Source organism: Babylonia areolata, chromosome 22, assembly GCF_041734735.1.
Source record: "Babylonia areolata isolate BAREFJ2019XMU chromosome 22, ASM4173473v1, whole genome shotgun sequence".
In the NCBI taxonomy this organism is placed as follows: Eukaryota; Metazoa; Mollusca; class Gastropoda; order Neogastropoda; family Buccinidae; genus Babylonia; species Babylonia areolata.
This window is the reverse complement of record NC_134897.1, coordinates 39,847,632-39,865,770: the sequence shown is the minus strand read 5'-3', so window position 1 is coordinate 39,865,770 and position 18,139 is coordinate 39,847,632. Positions and strand designations below refer to the sequence as shown.

The 18,139-nt window shown below is 43.5% G+C and overlaps 1 protein-coding gene across 6 annotated transcripts in view; it reads right to left on the bottom strand.

Moving 5' to 3' along the window:
- Positions 1 to 260: 260 nt before the first annotated feature.
- Positions 261 to 18,139, bottom strand: part of LOC143297454 (myocyte-specific enhancer factor 2A-like) — a 116,792-nt gene continuing 98,913 nt past the window's right edge. For 5 of the 6 annotated variants that reach the window (XM_076609838.1, XM_076609842.1, XM_076609841.1 and 2 more), the window contains exons 4-9: positions 17,323 to 17,496; positions 15,293 to 15,488; positions 13,649 to 13,902; positions 11,135 to 11,231; positions 8,814 to 8,958; positions 261 to 7,589 (exon numbers count right to left, since the gene is read on the bottom strand). In XM_076609838.1, coding sequence (XP_076465953.1) covers positions 7,247 to 7,589; positions 8,814 to 8,958; positions 11,135 to 11,231; positions 13,649 to 13,902; positions 15,293 to 15,488; positions 17,323 to 17,496 — 1,209 coding nt within the window. In that variant the 3' untranslated portion in view covers positions 261 to 7,246. The remainder of the gene's footprint in view (positions 7,590 to 8,813; positions 8,959 to 11,134; positions 11,232 to 13,648; positions 13,903 to 15,292; positions 15,489 to 17,322; positions 17,497 to 18,139) is intronic. The other variant, XM_076609843.1, reaches the window with a different exon arrangement.

Below are 18,139 nucleotides of genomic sequence, written 5' to 3'. Positions count from 1 at the left end.
ATCACAGGCATATCAAACACACTGATCACGGGCATCTCAAACACACTGATCACGGGCATATCAAACACACTGATCACAGGCATCTCAAACACACTGATCACGGGCATATCAAACACACTGATCACAGGCATATCAAACACACTGATCACAGGCATCTCAAACACACTGATCACAGGCATATCAAACACACTGATCACAGGCATCTCAAACACACTGATCACACGCATCTCAAACACACTGATCACAGGCATCTCAAACACACTGATCACAGGCATCTCAAACACACTGATCACGGGCATATCAAACACACTGATCACAGGCATATCAAACACACTGATCACGGGCATCTCAAACACACTGATCACGGGCATATCAAACACACTGATCACGGGCATATCAAACACACTGATCGATCACGGGCATCTCAAACACACTGATCATGGGCATATCAAACACACTGATCAAACGGGCATATCAAACACACTGATTACGGGCATATCAAACACACTGATCACGGGCATATCAAACACACTGATCAAACGGGCATATCAAACACACTGATCATGGGCATATCAAACACACTGATCAAACGGGCATATCAAACACACTGATTACGGGCATATCAAACACACTGATCATGGGCATATCAAACACACTGATCACACGGGCATATCAAACACACTGATCAAACGGGCATATCAAACACACTGATCACGGGCATCGACAAGCTAAAGCACATAAGCCCACAGCCACCTGGGTGAGATGATTTTGCTGTCCATGAAATGTCCACTGAATATATTTATTATTTTCTTTATTAATCTATCATCGAGTCCCATTTTGAGTCACAATAACAATTAACATCATTCATATATCATAGCTATAAGTTCTGACATATATATATATAAAAAATTACTGTAAAGTCATACATCATCCATTTCCTCACAAACAGTCACTTACAGTACAACTATAATTATTGTGTACAAGTGTGTGGGAAACATGATTATCCATCAACAATTATCTGCATGAAAAAATGGGTATTGTGCTTTGAAGGCAGTGAGTTCCAAACAATTGGACCACCAAACTGAAGTATAATCATTTTTGCTACTCCAAACGTTAAAAAAAAAAAGTTATTTATCTACAATAATGGCACAAACCAGTTCTCTTTTACACATAGTGGAACATGCTCACAATATATCAAATGGAAAGGCAAGAGTCTTAAAAAAAATTGTTTCCCAAGTTACCATATTCTTTGACCAGCCACCCCCCAAAAGTGGCAAGATTGGCTTTTACTTAATATTCTAATTTCAGTTCAAAGCACACAGTAATGAGCATAAAACAAAACAAAAATGTCTCTGTATGTCTCCAGTCTTAAAACAATGTTCCATGCTCAGATGTAGAGCAAGCACACACAAAAATATGACAAAGAGCAAACAGGAATACAGCGTCATTAATTAAGTTTTAAGTTCAATGCATTTTTTTGTTGTTGTTTTTTTGTTTGTTTTGTTTTTTGATATAACAAAAACTAACAAAATTAATATTCATAAAATACACATGTGATAGACATGGAAAATGGAGGCAGATACCATTTTTACTGGTAATAAACAGAGGGAAAACAATCCAGGGCTACTGGGCGGAAATGATCAAGTTCACAGATTTTGTTTCCTCTCCATAATTGATCTACATTCACTCTAATCCTGTGTCCATCAACTTTAATCCATGTTTCTGTTTACATCCGATTCGTTTCGATGTATGGATTTGGGGAGTCCGTGAACTGAACTGACCAAGCTGACATCATGTTGTTTTAAAAAGCGTCACCCATGTTGTTTCAAATTTCCAAACAAAAAGGATAAGACACAGCTTTCTTTTCAGTCTCTTCCCTCCACTGACTAGTTTCATGTTGTAAGAATGGTGAACCCACAGCTTACTACAAGAAAACCATACAGAGCACAGGTTTCAAAACATACTTTTTCAGTGCAGCCTTTCAAAAAAAAAAGGGGGGTGGGGGGTTAAAACGTGTACACAATCAAAAGGATAACTGGTAAGAAACAGATTTTTTAATGCAGGCACATATACATCAACACACAAATATTGAAAAGAATGAAATGTCACCTGAAAAGAATGCTAAGTGAGGTATTTGTTACAGAATGAATGTGACAGGAAGACCTTTCTCAGCCTTCAGTTTCTCTTTGGTCTTTGGATGATCAGCCGCATTCATGAAATGAATACTTGTCCAATGTTTTAAGGGGAACAATACTTCTCTCTCGTATTTAAGCACATGTATATTCTATTTGCTTACCCACTTTTAGATATTTACTTTGCAGATATTCAGCAGAGGAATATTCCAACTTGGAACAAGGCTCTTTCTCTGTGGAAACTTGTCACGGTCTTCTTCCACTCCTAGGTTCAGTCGTCCATTCCTGAATGAAGTGCTCCACTTTTCAATTTCTGTGGACCCCTTTGTTGCACAGAGTTTCTTTCTTACACTGAAGACAAAACCTGACACATGGACTTTTAGCTTTCTCTATTCACCACAAGGTATTCTGTAGAGAAGAGGGTGCAGATTCAAAAAGGGACATTCTGTACAAACACAAGGGCACAGACTGTGTTGGTATACACACCACCGTTATTTAGCATCAGCATGGTTTCCATGTCAGGGAAAGGATAGAGTGCTCACAAAACCACACACAACCATGAAACAGTTAAGGCTTTATCACACTTACAGTACTCAAAACTGGATTTTAAGGTGGGGGAGAGGGGAGGAAGAAAAAGAGGCATGGATGTAAAAAATATAGTCCTGTATCGGCACATGATCAACATCAGTCAAAAGGTAAGTGATATGTACACAAAAGCAGAAAGTCTGGGACCCACAGAATAACAATAACTGCTTTTGCTTCCAGAGCCAACTTTCAGCATTACATCACACAACTGCGGTTCAATGGGTGATTGATTCCACAACGTCTACAGCCAGACTGTCTGCTTCAGTCACCTCATGGCTGAAAGCAAACCATCACACAAAGCTGAAACCTCCATCCAGTTTTGTGCTGGATCAAAATAATGAAGGAAAATCTACAAGAACAAGGTATCCACAGTCTTTAGATAACAAACAGGACTGGTCAATATTCATGTGTGAAGCACAGAATGGGTGTGGTGTGCAATGGATAGGCACAGGACAGATAGATACCGACACATTACCACGCTTGTTTAACTGGGCCAGTCAATAAAATAACAACATTTGTATGTACAGTCACAGTATAGCCTGTGCATCTGGACCATTTTCTGCTGAGACATTCAGCAATTGTAACAACCCTTATTTACATATTTGACACACAACCTGACGCAATAAACCATAATTGACTCGCATAAAAGAGAATCAAACACGCAAGATGTTTAACAGGGATTGACATGAAACGCGGTATTCCACTCGCTCACATTTTGCATGACCTGAGTCATTATCCTAAAAATATCATCATGAACACACTTGACTCTGCTCTCAAGTAAGATAAAAATTCCCCTCCCAACTTACAAACCAGCATTCTGGGGTCTGTGATATGCAGTGGTGTGGTCAGTACTATGCACTGCTATGGCTGTGATGGTGCTGGGCTACATCAAACTATGCCATGACAGTGAGTTGTTTTTTGTTCTCAATCCCACCCCACACTCCATTCCCGACCCACCCTAGTCCCCCCCCTTCCCTCCAAATCCACCTCAATCACCCAAGAACATATCATACACACTGACGTGGCAACTGATGTACTGCTTCATTAATAAAGTTTACAGAAAAAATCTTTCTAATCCCCTATCTCCCCAGCCCCAAGAACTGATATGACTTGAAATATTTCCTGTCATCATCCATGTTTGATTACATTTCCATCAGCGTTATTATTTTGTCATTATTTTTGTGTTGGGCATTGTGCACCTGAAAGCCGTGACAAGTCTGCCATTCAGTACCAGCACAGAACTGCTGAAATTTTATTCTGTAGGGGGATCTACAGCCAACAGGACTGAAGAGGGTTGGGGGCAGAACAGGGCAGTTCCCCTTGATACAGTGATATGTCATGAGCATTTCCCTTCTGCAAGGCTCCTCCTGCTCTCTCGAAAGGAAGAGGCACTGTCATTGATGTGAAAGAACTGCATCAACAGCAAATCACTTGTATCATGGCTACACCCTGTCCAAAGAGGGCTTGTATCATGGCTACACCCTGTCCAAAGAGGACTTGTATCATGGCTGCACCCTGTCCAAAGAGGACTTGTATCATGGCTGCACCCTGTCCAAAGAGGACTTGTATCATGGCTACACCCTGTCCAAAGAGGACTTGTATCATGGCTGCACCCTGTCCAAAGAGGACTTGTATCATGGCTACACCCTGTCCAAAAAGGACTTGTATCATGGCTACACCTTGTCCAAAGAGGACTTGTATCATGGCTACACCCTGTCCAAAGAGGACTTGTATCATGGCTGCACCCTGTCCAAAAAGGACTTGTATCATGGCTGCACCCTGTCCAAAGAGGACTTGTATCATGGCTGCACCCTGTCCAAAGAGGACTTGTATCATGGCTGCACCCTGTCCAAAGAGGACTTGTATCATGGCTACACCCTGTCCAAAGAGGACTTGTATCATGGCTGCACCCTGTCCAAAGAGGAAAGACTGCCGACACATTCTGAAACCTTGTTAATTTTGATAAAAGATGCAAAATCCAACACAGTCTTTGTCGTTTTTAAAGAAAATGAACAAATGGCAGACCATTCCTGGTTTTTTTTATATACTTAAAAAAAACAACAACAAAAAACCTTGAAGGAAATGTGACATGCTTGTTGTTTCTAAGTCCTGTGTCGTTCAGCAGTGATGTCCCCCTACGCACAGCCTCTCTCTGACCAACATTTACTGTTGATATCACAAACATCCACTGATATAACCCACACTGTCTCCAATGAAGAGACATAGAAGATGTTCTCTCACCACCCTCATAAGTTCTGTACATGCCGTCCACAGGATCTTCAATACAGAGGGACAGTTTGCTCTTTTCTGGTGCCAGCAGTGACATCAATCACTCTATGGAAATAACGGTCTTTCCAGAGCCACAAATACCCTGATTTCTAAATGTTTTTGGTTTGGGTTTTACTGAAAAAAAGACCAAAATCACCTGTCAGTGACAAAGCATATTAGTGAAATGTTCCACACACATTTGAATTTCAAAGAAAGAAATGATTATTCCAAAAAATTTTTTTTAACCCCACTTATTCTGAAAGATGTTTTCACAATCAAATTTGTGGTTCTCCTCTGTGCAGCAGATGTGATTCAAAGAAGGGGCATAATCCTGCACTCAAAACACTGGGCTGTTCATATGGGTTTCTGGCACCATAGTTCAATTTTTTTTTTTTTTTTTTGTGCCTTGCCACGGTATTTAAACTTATTTTTATTTTATTATTTTTTAGAGACCTTTGTGATTAAAAACATGTACAAAGCCTGTGACAGTGAAGGGCAAAAGGTGCTGTTTTATCAAAAGCACCTGCAAGTTGTCTACATCAAGCACTGCTCTTTGTGGTGATCAGGATGTCTGTGATTTCCTGTCAAATAATAATTAATAAATAAATGAAACATAAATTAAAAAGTTTTGGAGAAAAAAACAACAAAACCGAACAGCTCTTCAGTTGTCAACTGTCACTGAGAAAACCCTGAATGACTTGTTCAGAGTATCATTAGCCAACATTAAAAAATTTAGGTCTAGAAAGACAAGACGGACAGACGCACAATCTATTTCCCAAAGATGCGGTCCAGTTTTGCCAGCAGCAGAGCATCAGAGATGACATGAGAAGCAGCCAGGTAGGCAGTGCACCTTCAATGAATGGGAACAGACACCTGAGAGACTAACGTACAGGCACGGCTACAATGAAGCAAACAGTCAGCCATGTTCAGGTAGGATGAAGGAACAAAGTTACCTGAGGACCATGTGAAGCAAACTGGAGAGGAGAGGGGCGTTATTGGACTACGTTTGTGTTTACAAAGAATCAAATCTGAAAGACAATAAAGCACACTGTTAGGATATTGACCATGTACCAGAGTAAGAGATCAAACAGCCTTTTGTAACAACATTCAGCCACTCATTCTAGGAGCAAAAACCACAGATGAACACATTTCACTTAAAAACCACATCCTACAAGGGACAAAACAACAAATGAACACATTTTTACTTAAAATGGTACTATTCATTAGTAATCATGCTTCAGTTAATCATCAAGCTTTAATTGCTTTAAACATTCCTTCAATAGTGAGCAAAATAAACACTGAAATTATTGATACCGTTGTTGTTTTTTTGTTTGTTTTTTTAAAGCTTTTTACAATTAAGAACATTCCCATATCTTGATGTCAAACCCTTTTTTTTTGTAGCATGTATCACGGACATATGGGTTGTGATTTCAAGTTTTCAGTCAAAACAATGACTTTATCTATTTACAAAAACAGAGACACATAACCAAAAAAAAAACCAAAACAAAACAAATTCAATGACGATAAGAAAAAAAAACAAACCCAGTAGCAACAGGGGATGACTGACTCAAACACAACCGCATGTCCATGTAGCGAGCAGACCCCCCCAACATGGGCGATGACTCTCCACCCTCCCCCCTCCACTGCTGCTGCTACATGGCGTGGTGACACACAAACACACAGAAAGCACAGGCAGGCAGGCAGGCAGACAGACAGATCACCAGTAAAGCTGAAGAGAAGCGCAGAACGTGCACATCAACAAGGTGGACAAAGACACAGACACATTTAAACACACACAACAAGCTTCGTCACAGCTGTCACCGGAGAGATAACACATCACCACAGGTTGGCTGGCTTGGCCACAGGAGCTAGGCACAGGGACTGGACCTCAATCATACCTGTCCGATGCACACGCTTTCCAACACCGTCAGCGCGTGAGTCAACAAAAGCAAAAATACTTTCCTCACCACCGCCCATGTCACCGCTGTTCGTGGAAAAACTCTCCACACCATCACGTCAGTGGAGAGTCAACAAACCAAAAACACCTTCTCCCTTCCTCTCTCCACTCCTGTCGAGGTCTGCAACTCCACAACCAGCCTCAAGCACAGACGCAACATCCCCCAAAGTCACGCTCTCCCTCTCCGCCCTGTCCCCTCCCCTCCCCTCCCCTCCGTCCTCCAACCCTCTGGCTCTGCCACAACAACAGGCACAGGCAGCAGCTGTCCTAGCTGAAGGTCATGACCTGACTCCTGCAGCGCCACCTAGGTGGTCCAGCCCTCGATGCGCGACCGTTTGGCCAGGGGGCTGTCGTAGTCCAGGTTGTGGACGTGGACGGGCGAGGACGCGTCCGTCTGGGAGGGGTGGACTGGAGACAGCTGGTTGCCCATCCCGTCCCCCATGGCCTGTAGCTGGTGCTGTCCTTGTTGTCCTTGTTGTTGTTGTTGTGGCTGCGGCGAGGCCTGGCCAGGGGGCATGGGGCCAGAAGGGGTGGTGGAATCCCGTGCCGGTGGGGGCGGGGTGATGGGCTCACTTTTGACGTGGATGCCGCTGAGGTTGTTGACGGTCATGGGGGACACATGGCCTCCTGCCATGCCCTGCACTGGGCTGGGGGGGACAAAGGGAAACAGCTGGGTCTGTCAGGATCTGCACTGTCATCAGGATCTACACTGTCAATACCCATCTTACCATGCCATCAAATCACACTGTGTTGTCAGGATCTGTACTGTCATCAGGATCTGCACTGTCAATACCCATCTTACCACGCCATCAAATCACACTGTGTTGTCAGGATCTGTACTGTCATCAGGATCTACACTGTCAATACCCATCTTACCCACGCCATCAAATCGCACTGTGTTGTCAGGATCTGTACTGTCATCAGGATCTACACTGTCAATACCCATCTTACCACGCCATCAAATCACACTGTGTTGTCAGGATCTGTACTGTCATCAGGATCTACACTGTCAATACCCATCTTACCACGCCATCAAATCACACTGTGTTGTCAGGATCTGTACTGTCATCAGGATCTACACTGTCAATACCCATCTTACCACGCCATCAAATCACACTGTTGTCAGGATCTCTACTGTTATCAGGATCTGTCAATACCCATCTTACCATGCCATCAAATCACACTGTGTTGTCAGGATCTGTACTGCCATCAGGATCTGCACTGTCAATACCCATCTTACCATGCCATCAAATCACACTGTGTTGTCAGGATCTGTACTGTCATCGGGATCTACACTGTCAATACCCATCTTACCACGCCATCAAATCACACTGTGTTGTCAGGATCTGTACTGTCATCAGGATCTGCACTGTCAATACCCATCTTACCACGCCATCAAATCACACTGTGTTGTCAGGATCTGTACTGTCATCAGGATCTGTCAATACCCATCTTACCATGCCATCAAATCACACTGTGTTGTCAGGATCTGTACTGTCATCGGGATCTACACTGTCAATACCCATCTTACCATGCCATCAAATCACACTGTGTTGTCAGAATCTATATTGTCATCAGGATCTACACTGTCAATATCCATCTTCACACACACACACACACAAACACACACATGACACACACTCATTGGCTCTCTGTTGTAAATTCATCGGTTAAGTAGTTGCTTTTTTTTGTTTTATTTCATTCATACTTTTTGTGATGCAAACTCAGAAGAGAGGAACAGGAAAAGTAGTGATGACAATATAAGCCAAGCGTAAGGTCGGGTGGATTTACACCTAAAAATCACAACTGTGATGGACGTTAAACAAAAGAACACACACACACACACACACACACACACAGATGAGACCCACCTCTGATGGCCCATCATGGACTGACTGTGTGGCATGGGGGAACTCATGGGAGTTCCCATCATGCTCTGCCCTGGCCAGGTGTTGTCGTAGCCCATCCCCCCACCACCTCCACCGCCCATGTCATTGCTGTTCATGTTGAAATTGTCTGGGGGAAAAAAACAAACAGTCAGTACATTTTTTCATACTTTTAACTCACTCCGGGCAGATAGTTTTCTCCTTTGCTTTCCCCTGCAGACGACCCATTTGTAAGGGTTAGGGAAAAAAAACACAAAAAAATACAAAACACAAAGTAACTGAATGAAACTCCCTGTACTTGACCCCTCTTCTAACGTTGTGTGTACGCCCACCCCCCTCCCTCTCTTCATAGCCCTCAGAAGCTGAGTCACTGTCAGAATCTTCTTGCTGGTATCTTTCTTCACTGCAGATAATTTATTCAACGTGTTCATCATTCTCGATGTCCAAACCTTCAGTTTGAAGCATTTCAATCACTTCAGCAGCTGTCGCGATCCAGTTTGCTAAAAAAAATTTCCGATTATATTGCCTGCGATGCCATTTTCGATACGTATGCAGATTAGCTTGTCATGTCGGGTACCAAGGTCAACAGCTGACCAGCGAGTGTACAGTCATGAAAACCTCATGAAGAAACTTTCCATTCGACCTTTGACATGTTCGCAATGCCCGATTTTTATGCTACCCCATGAGGAAAACGTGGACAAGTTTTTAACTGTCGAAACCGCTATGGCATTCCATCGTCCAGAACAGTACCTTACATTAGGAACGCTTATAGCGTTCCATTGTCCAGGAGTGAGTTAAAGGCAATGCAGTAAGTAGTAAAATGCACATTAAAGCTTGTCCTTGATAATAGAAAAGCAGTCTTAACTCACTCAGTACGGCCAGTCCTCTCTTCTCCTCTACACAGACCCTTTGGATGTCCAGTGGGTGTCTGAATGACCCAACCTTTAGCTTCCATCGTCAGAATTGTGGTATTCTTTGTCAACATTCACCTCTTCAGTATAAGAGCCTTCTGTTTGCAATATTTTGATGATGGTAATTGGGGTGAAACGCTGTTAACGTCGTCTCTTTCGCCGTTCGTATGGAGAGAGTTAAAAAGAGATGGCACAAGAGAGGAAAGAGGCAGAATGGTTAAGACACTCATCTGCCAGTAAAGTGTCCTTCAGGGTGTGGGTTCCATTCCCCACCCTCACCCTTCCTCCCAAGTTTGACTGGAAAATTAAAACTGAGCATCTAGTCATTAGGATGAGACAATAAACTGAGGTCCTGTGTGCAGCGCCCACTTGGCACACTGAAAAACCACCCATGGCAACAAAAGTGTTGTCCACTGGCCAAATTCTGTAGAAGTCTACTCTGATAGGTACACATATGCATGAACTCAAGGCCTGACAAGCATGTTGGGTTATGCTGCTGTCAGCATCTGCCTAGCAGATGCTGTGTTGCGTATATGGATTTGTTCGAATACAGTGATCCCTCCTTGAGAAACTGAAACTGATGGCATGTCCCTATCCTTCCCCCTAAAATGGGGAGTGATGGCCTACAGGTAACGCATCCATGTAGGAAGTGAGAGAATCTGAGCATGCTGGTTCAAATCACGGTTCAGCCGCTGATATTTTCTTGCACTCCACTAGACCTTGAGTGGTGGTCTGGACGCTAGTCATTCGAATGAGACAATAAACCGAGGTCCTGTGTGCAGCATGCACTTAGCACATGTAAAAGAATCCATGGCAACAAAAGGGTTGTTCCTGGCAACATTCTGTAGAAAAATCCACGTTGATAGGAAAAACAAATAAAACTACACGCAGGAAAAAATACAAAAAAAAAAAAGGGTGGCGCTGTAGTGTAGCAATGTGCTCTCCATGGGGAGAGCAGCCTGAATTTCACACAGAGAAATCTGTTGTGATAAAAAGAAATACAAATACAAATAAACCAGTTTGTGTTAAAAAAACAAACAAAGTAAGATACCTGCTCATACTGTACCAACAGCAATACATTAGTTTGCTGTTTACCTTATATTCTTCCAAACTTGTGTCATAATCTGAGAATTAAAAAAACAACAATAACATAAATATGAATTAAAAAAAATAAAAAGACAAAAGTTCATTATAATTCATGCCTTGAATTACCCCCCTTAGCCCCACAAAAAAGTATATAAAAAAATAAATAAAAGGAAAGGGAAAAAAAGCAAAAAAAGAAAAGATTGACAGAAGAAAAGAAAAAGTTGTTTCTTTTTTTTTTTCCATACTGTAATTCAATTTCTTTAATCAACTATGACACTGCTATTTTGCAAAAAAAAGGCCGAAACTGACTTGTTGGGAAGGTAGAGCTGAGACTGGTGGGATAGTTCATGTTGCCTGTCATGGTGGTGTTCACCGTCATCTGCTGACTGGGGGACTGGCACTGAGCCTGCACGTGAAACACACCAAAACTCTCCAACAACTTAACTCTGTACACGGACACAACACAAACCCATACAATGACACACACCAAACCAAACCAAACCAAACCATACATGTGACCAACTAAAACATATGAGCTGCAAGTCACCTTTCATAATTCTGTAATTCTGCACAACAGAGAGAGAGAGAGAGAGAGAGCGTGCGTGTGTGTGTGTGTGCATGTGTGTGTGTGTGTGTGTGTGTGTGTGTGTGTGCGCGCGCGTGTGTGTGTGTGTTTGTGCAAATTATCAATCCTTCAAATGCAAGTGTTAAGAAAAATATATAGCACACCAACATTTCTTTCTTTTTCTTGTTACATTTTTTAAAAATCATCTTGATTTTTTTGGGGGGAAGGGGTGAGTGTGTGGGAGGGGTGGGGGAACAGGGGAGAGGGGTAGAAGGAAAATGGTTTTATGATTTTGCAATTTGGTTGCACTGCAGGCATCATCAGCAGAACATTACCACCACATTACTGCCTTCATGTAACCCTTCAGCAGATTTTATGGCAGTAAAGAAAAAAAGAATTGCGGTTTTACCAGTGTCACTTCAATGTCTGTATGTCATGCAAGCCATGCTGAATTAAAAAAGCAATGACATTCACACTCTGATAGTGTGCAACATAAAACTAGCGTTTTTTTACTTGCTAAAAAATGAGAAAAATTTGCAAAACTGAATTCATTTTAATCAAAGTTTTAAAAAATATGAAGGGTGGGAAAGAAAAATTCTAAAACTATGAAATGTAATGAATTAAATGTTAAAGAAGAATTTCATTGCACTTGTCATATCATGAAAGCTAGCTGGTAGCAGCCAACGTTTTTTTGCTTTAAGGAGCTATCTATAAATTCATTCTAAAGTAGGGGGACAAAAATCTTTTTAAAAGTTTACTCCACATCTCACACTAACATGTCACCCACAAACACAGTGTAGCACAGCCCAGCACAACTCAGCCCATCACAAAACAACACAGCGAAACACAGCACAGTATTATATGATACAAACAGCACAGCACAACCCAGCCGAGTGCAGCACGGCCCAGTACGAAACAACACAGCAAAACACAGCACAGCACAGTATGTGACACAACACAACACAGCACAGCACAACAAAACACAGCACAGCACAGTATGTGACACAACACAACACAACACAGCACAACAATACACAGCACAGTATGTGACACAACACAACACAGCACAGCACAGTATGTGACACAACACAACACAGCACAACAATACACAGCACAGTATGTGACACAACACAACACAGCACAGCACAACAAAACACAACACAACAAAACACAGCACAGCACAGTATGTGAAACAACACAGCACAACAAAACACAGCACAGCACAGCATGTGACACAACACAGCACAGCACAGCACAACAAAACACAGCACAACAAAACACAGCACAGCACAGTATGTGAAACAACACAACACAGCACAACACAGTATGTGACACAACACAACACAGCACAACACAACACAACACAACACAACACAGCACAACAAAACACAGCACAGCACAGCATGTGACACAACACAGCACAGCACAACAAAACACAACACAACACAGCACAACAAAACACAGCACAGCACAGTATGTGACACAGCACAACAAAACACAACACAGCACAACAAAACACAGCACAGCACAGCATGTGACACAACACAACACAGCACAACAAAACACAACACAACACAGCACAGCATGTGACACAACACAGCACAGCACAACAAAACACAGCACAGCACAACAATACACAGCACAGCACAGTACGTGAAACAACACAACACAGCACAGCACAACAATACACAGCACAGCACAGTATGTGACACAACACAGCACAGCACAGTATGTGACACAACACAGCACAGCACAGCAAAACAGCAGCCCAGTCCAGCATAACACAGCCTAGCACAGCACAACACAACACAGTACAGAAGAACATGGCATAGCTCAGTACCAAACAGCATGGTACTACACAGCTCGGCACAACACACTACGCACGGGACAACACAATGCATCAAAACTCAGCACAAAACAACACAACAAAGTAGAGCGCAACACAGTTCATAGTTCAGTACCACACCCCACAGCACAACACAATACATCACAACACTACACAGCACAAAACAACACAACAAAGTAGAGCGCAACACAGTTCATAGTTCAGTACCACACCCCACAGCACAACACAATACATCACAACACTACACAGCTCAACACAACACAACACAACACTAACGCAGCACAACACACTCCAGTACAGTCCGGCCTAGACCAACACAAGCAAAGCACAACGCAGCACAGCACACCACACTAAACCATAGCCCCAGGGATGGTAGGAGGTGGGGGAGGGTGGGGGGGAGCTGGTTACCCACCTCCGGGGTGTGATCGGTGCGCTGCATTCCCGGTGGGGCGATGCGCAGGTTGGGGTTTGGTCTCAGCGGCTGGGGGGAGGCGCCGTGCATCATGGAGCCCGAGGGCATGGGGGAGGGGGGCAGGGGGGTGGGCGACCCCCGGTGCATGGGCTTCCCCCCCGGGATCATCCCTGGGGAGCTGCAGGGGGAGATGCGGTGCTGGTAGCCGTTGGGCGTGGTGGCCGGGGAGTGGTGGCTCATGTCCGCCATGCCTCCTGTTTCCCCCCACACAACACACACACAGAGTTATGCTGCTGGTGAATGCTGGTCATGTGAGTGATTGATTCAAATGTATGTAATGATAGTCAGTCATGTCTGACAATGACCATCAGAATAGCAGAGGAGGCATCTGCTGGCCTGACTATCTGGGCAAGAATTTGATCACAGCGGAGACTGTCTTGCCCAAGTTACATCCCCACTCTCTTGGCCAAGGAGGTTTTAGAACAATCAGCACTGGGATGGTTCCCGAAGGCCAACTAGCCCCCAAGGCTGCAGCACTAAGAGCTGGTGCAATCTTGCCTCCTAATTTCATAGTCAACAGTCCTTCACAAAAGACTAGGCTGTAAATGACTTCCCATTGCTTTGGAGAAACCACTGATCATGCAGCTCTCACTCTGCTGTGGGCCCTGCTGCAACTCAACTTATGTCGATCTGTGGAACAAGCTGGGCACTGGACCTCAAAGTCATATGGATACTTGTATAGTGCCAGTCCTTGGTCAAACATCAAGCTCAGGTTACGTGAGTTACTGACTGATATGGAAACTTATACTGTGACTATCCCAACGCCAATTGTCTTAAATCCCTCTTGGCCAAGACAGTGGGGATGTAACTTGGACAAGACACTCTCCACTATAATCAATTTCTAGCACAGACAGGACAGCAGTTGCCTCCTCAGCTGTTCTGATGGTCACGATTAACTATCATACATCACTGGTCAGAGACCAAGCACTTTACAAAAATGGAGTCACTTCATCAGCACAACAGGCTGCCTTCCTGGATAGAGGCGACCGGCAGCTGCCTTAAGGCCCTTTCCTGTGTCATTCAGTCAAGTTTCAGTCGGTCACAAATGGACACATGTCAGCATGCATGCATATGCACGTGTGCACACACATACACACACACACTTATATCACTAAATTTGAATAGACATTAAATGAAATTGAACACACACACACACACGCGCGCGCGCGCGCACACACACACACACAACACACACACACACACCACACAAACATGCACACACAACACTCACTTACAAACACACAGAAACACCCACCCACATATCCCTATTTCTACATTCCTTTAATGTACTTCAGAATTGTGTTAATGGTTTCTGATTATTATTATTATCATCATCATTGAATTGTTACTGTTAAATGTTATTGCATGTTACTTATGCATTTTTAGGTAGGTTTCTACCTTTTCTGTTTTCCTCCTCCCCCCTCTTTTTTTTCTTTTTTTTTTTTAAATTGTATAATATCGCTGATAGTGAAAAGACGCTCACTAAACGGAAGAACGAACACACCCACATCCACCCACAACCCCCCCCCCCCCCACGCCCCCCTGGCCCCCCACAAACACACACACACACATTGCATGGCTGACCTGTGGAGTGTGGGCGGGGGGACACACCATGGGGGGGCTGCAGCATGTTGGGGGCGGGGCTGATGGAGTGGGAGTTGGGCGGCAGCATGGGCGGGGGGGGCTGGCTGGGGTACATGTTGGTGTGGGGCGACACCGAGCCCCCCATGGCCATCTGCATGGGACCGCCCAGCCCGTACTGCCCCATCATGCCTGGGTGCTGCAGCGACGATCATCACCACCATCATCATCATCGTCATCAACTTCATCACTACCATCATCGTCATCATTGTTACAATCATCATCATCAACGTTCATCATTATCATCGTCAACTTCATCACTGCCATCATCGTCATCATTGTTACAATCATCATCATCAACATTCATCATCATCGTCATCAACTTCATCACTACCATCATCGTCATCATTGTTACAATCATCATCATCAACATTCATCATCATCGTCGTCATCATCATTCATCACGATCATCAGCATCAGCATCATCAACATCATTCATCATAACCATCATCATTCACTATCATTGTCATCATCAGCAGCAGCAGCAGTGTCACCATCATGATCGTCGTTCATCATCCTCATCATCATCACCACCATCATCATCACCATAACTATCATTGCCATTCACCAACATTCATCATCGTCATTGACCATCACCATAACCATCATCATCATCACCATGATCATTATCATTCATCAACATCACCATCATGGTTATGCACCACCATCATCATCATCACCATTGTCATCATTCACCATCATCATCGTCACTGACCATCACCATGATCATGATCAACATTATTCACCACCATCATTATCATTCATCATCATCGTCATTCACTACCATCATCATCATCACCATCATCATCATCATTCAACATCACCATAGCCATCATCATCACCATTGCATCGTCATTCATCATCACCATCATCATCACCACAATCATCGTCATTCACTATCAGCACAGCCATCATCATAACCATCATCATCATCATGATCACCACCATCATCATCATTCACCACATCATCATCATTCACCATCATAATCACCATAATCATAATCATCATTTACCATCATCATCATCATTCACCACCATCATTATATCATTCATCATCATCATAATCATCACCATTATCAAAATCACTATCACAGACTTTCACCATCATCATAATCATCACTATCATCATCATAATCATCACCATTATCACTATTCACCATCAAAATAATCATCAGCAGCATTAACCATCATACATTCATCACCATCATCGTCATTCATCATTTAACGTTACTCTTTTAGGTCTATTCAGCCACAAAGGCCATCTCATTTCCTATTTTAATCTGTGAGCAACTACGTCAAAAGACACTTTCTATTGTTCAATATATATCCACCTATGTACATAAGTGTGCAACCCACAAGAAAAACCCACCACCATGACAACTGAAAACATTACAAAGACAGTTAATGAATATCATGTATCTTCACAAAACTAGCCTTTTGCTGAAATCAACGGCATATGAATCACAAATGCACATCCAGATACACTATCAGAAAACAGGTATGTGGATACACAAGCCTTTTCCGTTCAAGACGTACATGTCCAGGGAAGAATGTAAAAAAAAACAAACCAAAACGATATATATATATATATATATATATATATATATATATATATATATATATATATATATATAAAGGGGTTTCCAAAAATGCACCCAATCACAATATCCGATCCCAATCAGAGTTGTTAAGTCAGTGAAGCACGTATCAAAAAACGAGCGTATCCCATTTTGTCCCACAATCATAGGCAACGGCCCTAACGTCAGCATGATTCACACATTCCTATAATATCCTCCCGTGCCACTCCCCCCCCCCAACAAAGTGTTTGACAAGAATGAAAACAACGTCAGTGTGGTGGGAGAAGAGGAGGGAGAGAGGAAAGGAGGGAGAGACATGGCAGGTGGGGGTGTGGGGGGTTGGAGGTGGGGATAGGGGGGGGGGGTGGATCAAGGTGATGATAAAAGACTGCACACCGTCATAGAGAGACTGACCCCTCGCAGGGCAGCGTTCTGCTGGATGGCCCGCTGGTAGTCTTCGTGCGGCAGGCGCCCATCAAACTTCTCCTCGGGCCTCAGGCCCGCACCGTAAGGGTCCGGCTCTCCTGTGTCGGGGCTCTCACACCCTTTGTGCTCCTTCTTGTTCAGGGCCTGTCATCAAATGAACAGCATCATGCCAGTGATAAGAAACTCTAGGGAGAGCTGGACAGTACAAGGTCTTCAGACAAGAAGCCCCCCTCATTCAAGTGTTTCAGCCCTTAACTCCTTACACTCTAAGGGGGCCGGGCCGCACCCAGGTCATGACTCCTGGATGCCCTTGTATTGCCACGTTTTCTTTTTTTTTTCTTCTGTTTTCCTGGTCCTAAGCAGGTTCGAACCCGCGCCTCCAGGGTGGTCGCCACTTCAGGACTGAGTCACCTTTTCTGGCAGACGTTTTAACCACTGAGCCATCATACGCCTTTACTTTCATTCCTCCTCGACCAGATCCAGCTGGAACTCTTTTCTGCTGTTTCTGCCATTGCCTTGAGAGCCCATGTCCTCTCTTTGCCAGAAATCGACAGCTCTTTCATGAGGCTGTAGGCAGATGCGCCCACAAACCCTCTTGCACCAATCTCTATGGCAAGGACTTTGGCTTGGAAGCCAGATTCTCTCAGGCTGCTGTTTAATAATGAAGATGATAAAAATATCATCTTACAAGACAAGACGTACGTGTTTATTTCAGGAAACCCCGTGTGGGGGGCACATGAAAATAACATATTCTTCTAAACTGACGCAACACCATCTTGCTTTTTCC